We start from the raw sequence: 6,000 nt of genomic DNA, 5'->3' as shown, positions 1-6,000 counted from the left end.
ATACATCAAAATATTTACTCCAACATGTGAATAACTGATAGCAGAGCCCTTTTCTAGAACTTTGCATCGTGACGGTGGTGCATGTTTGGGAGGGAGGTCACAGAAGAGGAGCAACAACGGGCAAACTAATTTAGCTTGCTTAAGATTGCCAAAAACGGGGAGGGTCCAGCTGGCATTGAGCTGAGGCCATCAGGAGCCTCCTGGCTAGAGAGGCTTTGGGAATAGCTGTCGGAGCAAGAGAAGGAAGGGGTAGGGGAGAGGAAGATGGGCAGAGAAGGTGTGGAAAGAGGAAGAGCAAGAGTGAGGGGATGAGAAATGCCTGGTTTACAAAAATCAATCCATTTCTACAGGCCTTAATTAAAAGAAAGACAAACGCTCATGTAAAAACCCACACCTACAGGCTCTCAGGTACAGAGCGATCACAGGAAAGGCAGGGTGTGCAAACAAGCTTTCATTAAGAGACCTGTCAGCTCTGTTTCATTTCTCTAGACTGCTCTGCATTCTGCTGGCAACCCAGCTGGAAAAATAATGGAAGGACAAACACGTCTGAACAGACAAACAAAGGTGGGAACATTCCACCTACAAAACAGGACAGATCAGAAAGATGCCAGGGAAGGGGGATGAGATGGCATTTTTCTGAGCAAACAACCATAGCCCCTCCCCCTAACTCCAAACTCATCAGAAACATGATTTTCTGGCTTTTTATGCAGCAACAAAAAGACATGGTGTTCAGAGACAACACCATTGGTTGTCTATTCCCAACTCTCTTACGCATCCCAAGATATGATCCTGTTTTGGTGTTTTAGAGTCTGAATGTCTAGGGACAGGGCCCTTCTTCAGTTCTTAAGGGTGAATCTTGGTGAACCTAAACGGATCATGGTAATACCATCTCCCTTGCTAAGGAATGGTTAAGACATTGTCATGTGACATCATCATGTGACGTCACATGCGACCACAAGCCCCAGGTGATCATTCTGACCAATAAAATGTGATAGAAACTGAGTTTCTCGCTCTTGAAACACACACACACGTATGTGGGGAGAAAGAAACTTCCTTCTGCCTCTGAACAGATGTTATCTGGAGCTGTTGCGGTCACCTTGTTATGAGAAAGCAGCTGACACAGCAGGAAGAGAAGGAAGATGGAAACCTAGAACACCTTGACGACTTTCTTGAATGTATAGCCCTGGAATGCCCTACTTCCAAAGTTCCTGTTATAGAACAGAATTCACGTCCCTACTGTTTAAGTTTCTGTTAAGTGTGGCTTGACGCTGAAAGGACCATGCCTGATGCAGGGTTACCTAGTGAAGTAGGGGAGAGAATGCCACACCCTTAAACAATGATCCTAAAAAAGACAAAAGACAGCTGTAAGTAACTGCAGAAAACCCCTTTAATGCCTGTGGAACAGAAGAACCATGTTGGACGGGGAAAGCAGGGGCAGGACACACGTGTCGCATATCTATGGGGTGTTATCATGGTTACATCTGTGACAGGATCAACTGGCTCTCATTTCACTTAATAACATAAGATCCTCCCAGCTGACTATACACAGTTTAGGTTATCCCTATGACATCCCTATGACTCCTGCTCCCTAGATTCTCTGGGACTCACCGCAGTTTTCCTGACTCTGATGGAATGTGCTGGAGTCTATTACGAGCCCTGCTTTTCAGAACGTGCTGCACAGGCCCTGAAGATGTGCATCGGGCCGACGGTGGGTCAAAACCAGAGTTCCGCAGGCTGAGCTTTTTCCTTTCATTATTATTATATTAAACTTGGCTGTGTTTTCCTCCGGGGGCTCTGGCATCCCACGCAGTAGCGCTGGACATTTGCAGGCAGTTAAGGCCCAGCCCAGCAGGAAGAATGATTTCCGCGGCTGACTGCTGGTCTGTGCGAGCCCTCCAGCTGCAGGAGCAACTGCCCTTGAGGAGAAGTTGTAGGGTGGGCCTGGTGGGGAGGGGGACAGGCTGGGACAGAAGGAAGGATGGAACATTGGACCCAGTGGCCAGGGGTCAATGGGGATGTCCTTCTCACCAGGAGCAAGAGAACACTGACTCCAGCATGCTCCCATTTCAACTCCAGTAACGGGAGGCCCACCCAGGGTGCGTCAAAGGAGTGGGTGCTTCTGGGCTGCACTTTGGCCTACTTCAGAGGAGTAGCACAGGAAGGGATGGGTAGCCCGTTCTGCTAGGAGAGTGATTCCTGGAGATGCAATCTGGGAGGGATGTATCTGTGTGGCTGGCCCCTCATGTCCAGATGTCACATCTTAGTGTCACGAGCCTGGGACAAACATTGAATTTTTAGGATGCATTTTCACTAAGAGAGGCTACCACTCTGGGAGCCTCTTTTTCCTGCAAGGAGTGCCTCTCAAAGGAGTGATTCTGGTTCTCAGAGGCATTCTGAGCTTTGGGAAAAAAGCTATGGCTGGATGACCTTTTAATTTTTTGCAGTGCCGGATGCCACCTAGAAAAGCTAATCTTTATCTGCAAGGAAAGCACCAGCTGGGATTGAGCACGTCCCCCTTTCCTACCCCTGGATCATGTCCTTGGTTCCACATTCCCCCTTGCCATGCTGTGGTGAAGCTTTTTTGTTTTCCTCTCTCTTTCCCATATAAGGTTATGAGCTCTGTGTCTGGTCTTTAAAATTCTAATACTTGATGGCACAAATGAGGCAGCCTCAACATTCTGTTGAAGGAGTGAAGGGTTTGGAAGTTCCAGGTGGTGCGGGAAACTAGAGTGGCTCCCAGCAGGTAGATCTTTCCCAAACCTGAAATGGCCATACGATCCTGTATGTTAGACAGGTTGAATGCAGAGAACGAGCATTTCCAGGCTGTAGCTCTCATCTCATCTCACAAAAAACCAGACCACCACTGGGAGTCCTGTTCCCCGGCTTTTACAAAAGCTCACCCCTCCCAATCACTTCAGATCAGTTAATTCTCCAGATTTACAAGCCAGAAAACTCAGCTCTGGCACTCAGCACACAGGACTCAACAGGGGTTGTGGATTTCAACCCAGAAGCCCAAACTTCTCAGCCTGCTGAAGGCCCCTTCCACCTGCCAGTCTGCACAACAGCAGTGCTGTGGGCTCAATGCCAAGCACATCCATGCCAGGCAGTCCTACCAGGTGGGCCCTGACTTGATGGGGTGCAGCCATGGGCCCTCTGGACATGTTCTGCTCAATTACACCTTCCTCTCCAGCTGCCTAACCTTGACCAAGATGGGGACCTGATTAAAAACCCCATCAGTTTCTAGCTCTTCCCGTAATTTTGATTGACAACATTAAATGCTAATACAAAAACATCTTATCTCTGATAAAACAAAAGCTGACAGAAAGACGGACGCTGACAACCAGCCATATGGTGGACACAATTCCTGGGCCTGGCCCTGTTCACAGTAGCACTGTCTGGCAGAAAGAGATGACACTGAGAAGCTTGAGGACCTACATTTAATAAATCAAACTGTACTGGCATCATCAGAATATTCACAGTTTGCAACAGGATCACAGCATTTTCTCACTTGCAGACTCGGAGGTGTTTCAGGAGAAGGCGACGTGGGCGCGCCGTTCTGATGCTTCATTCTTGACCCTCTCTGGGGCTTTCAACGTGTCATTGTGTCAGATCCCTCTCCCCTTCAGGTTTTCATGGTGCTCCTCGTGCCTCTGCCCTCTGGGATCCCTTTGCCGTCTTCCGGTGTGGAAGCTTCGGCTGCTGGCTGGCTGGCCTCGATGGAGTCCAGGTGAGATCTGGGGAGCTCCCCCTGGATGGCCAGGCCCGGTGGGGCTGGCCCCATCTCACTCCTCTGACCCTCCATGGGACGCTCTCTTCTGACCTCTTCCAGTTCTGCAGCTGCCTGTTCCTTTGTCAGTTTAATTATTTCCCTTCCAAGGCTGTTTACTTCTTCCTCAGAAGGTAACTGGGGTAATGAAGGATGAAAGAGCTTGCACTGGTTCCCGTGGCTCTGATTTGCTGGGGAGTTGACAGCAGGCCTCCCAGCATCCTCAGGCGCTGTCAACGCCTCAGCAGCGGCACAACTTTCATCTCCTTCTTGCTTCTGAGCCTCCCCTGAAAACAGAACGAGGACAGCATTAAACCTCTGGCAGCAAGTCAACCCTCACTGCCCCTCTTCTGCCAACTTCCCGCCCAGCCTACCAGCACAGGGCCTCTGAAAAAGGAGCAAGACTTTTTTTGGCTCCCTGTGCAGGGAACTGGAGCCGAAGGGGAACACAGGACCCAGGTGAAACCAGCGAGCATGCATTCTAGTGATTCCTGCATTATTAACAGAGGGCAAGAGAGCACTTGGGCCATGTCATAATCCATCCTTTCCAGGCACCTGGTTAGCTTCTGTTCCATTCTCTAATGGCCGCTTCTTGTGCACATTAAATATTTATATTGAGGACAAAGGTTTTGTTGGTTCTGCAGCTCAGAACTGGGTCTTGTTAGTAATGAAAAAAGGTTCCAGCTGCATTGAGGGTGGGAAGCAGGATAGTTCGGGAAGGATTTAGTGCCACCCCTTCTCCACGATTCTCCATCAGCATCTCATTCCTTAATGCAGACACCTGGTGTTCCTCAATATAAAATAAATTATATGCAAATACAGCTTCAAGCTCCCTCCCCTGTTGAGTTGTTGTCCCTAAACCCCTTTTCCATAGGATGGAAATTCTAGCACTGCAACAGGAAGGACACGGGGGAGAAGGGTGAGCCCTAAAGTGCTGATGTCCAGCCCTCATTTCCCTACTCACTTGCTTTGTGATCAGGACAGGACTCTGATGCTCCTTCTGAACCTAACCAGCAATGGTTGCTCTGCATGACTGGGGAGCAGCATGGTGGAGCCAGCTCTTAGTACCCGGGCATGTGCATTCAACAACAGACACTGAGTTTCCCCAGAAGCCAATCTCTTCTCAGCCCTCAGGCTAAACAGTGAAGAAAGGTATGATAGAGCCACAGTGGGACTGGGTTTAGCCTGGGTGCAGGTCCTAGACCAGGAATAAGGGGCCCCCAGGAACACTTCCTGGTACCCCTGAATGGAACCACAGCAGAACCCTACTGTAGTGGGGCTTGCTATCAGATATGTGCAGGTACGTTTTCAGGCTGTAAGTTGGAACTTGGGGACCTGGAGAACTGCAGCAGGTTAGAAAGGATGTTGAGCATCATCTGGCCATGCCATTTTCCTGCTTAAAACCTTCTACTGGAGCCTTGTCACTTTCAGGATAAATTTCCTTTCACTTAGGCCCTTACAAGGTCCTGCTGATGCGCTCCTGTTTCACTCTGCAGCTTCATTTCCCACAATTCCATCACACATGTCCTCCCAGCCATGCCATGCGCCCATTAGGTCTCCACACACACTGATCAGTTTCTCCCCTCTCTTAAATAAATCCTCCCAGCTAATGCTTATTGGGTGTTTTTCCACGCTACGCACTGCACTAAACATTTGACGTGTGTATCTCATTCTAAATTTAAGTCCATGAGAACAGGAGCCTCATCTGACTCATCCAGTGTCTGACACATTCTAAGCATTCAACAATATTTAAAAAATAGTTCCCTTTCTTTTATAAATGGAAGTATAATACACATAAAGAGAAGTGCACAGAACTCGCGTATCCAGCTCAACGAATTTTCGCAAAGCAAACTCACCCATATAACCAGGATGAGAAACAAAATATTACCAACCCCTGCAAACACTTTCGAGTCCAGGACTCCTGGAACCCCCTTCCAGTCCCTTTTCTTCTGCCAAGGATAACCATTAGCCTATTTAGAAAGCCGAAATGAGATCTGCCTGGTCCTGGAACTTTATATTCAGGAATCTTACTGTGCTGGGTCCTTTCACTTCACATGATGTTTGTGAGATTTACCCATAGTTATGAGTACAGAATTTGTTCATTTGAATGCACCACAATTTCCAACAGGTATGTAAGTGTTGAATGAAAATGGGCAAGCCGGAAACAGAAAAAGATACAGAAATGGAGAGCAGACATATTAAACGATTCACACCATCACTCAAAATTGCAGAAA

At 48.3% G+C, this 6,000-nt stretch overlaps 1 protein-coding gene across 1 annotated transcript in view; it reads right to left on the bottom strand.

The window, feature by feature from the left end:
• Positions 1-3,423: 3,423 nt before the first annotated feature.
• CCDC149 (coiled-coil domain containing 149) overlaps positions 3,424-6,000 on the bottom strand; it is a 67,100-nt gene continuing 64,523 nt past the window's right edge. The window contains exon 11 of the mRNA XM_011935655.1: positions 3,424-4,053. Within this exon, the coding sequence (XP_011791045.1) occupies positions 3,623-4,053 (431 nt within the window). The 3' untranslated portion in view covers positions 3,424-3,622. The remainder of the gene's footprint in view (positions 4,054-6,000) is intronic.

The sequence above is a fragment of the Colobus angolensis genome, unplaced genomic scaffold (genome assembly GCF_000951035.1).
Source record: "Colobus angolensis palliatus isolate OR3802 unplaced genomic scaffold, Cang.pa_1.0 Scaffold146, whole genome shotgun sequence".
Taxonomy (NCBI): Eukaryota; Metazoa; Chordata; class Mammalia; order Primates; family Cercopithecidae; genus Colobus; species Colobus angolensis.
Note: the sequence above shows the minus strand (reverse complement) of the source record. Positions and strands in the feature narration are given on the sequence as shown.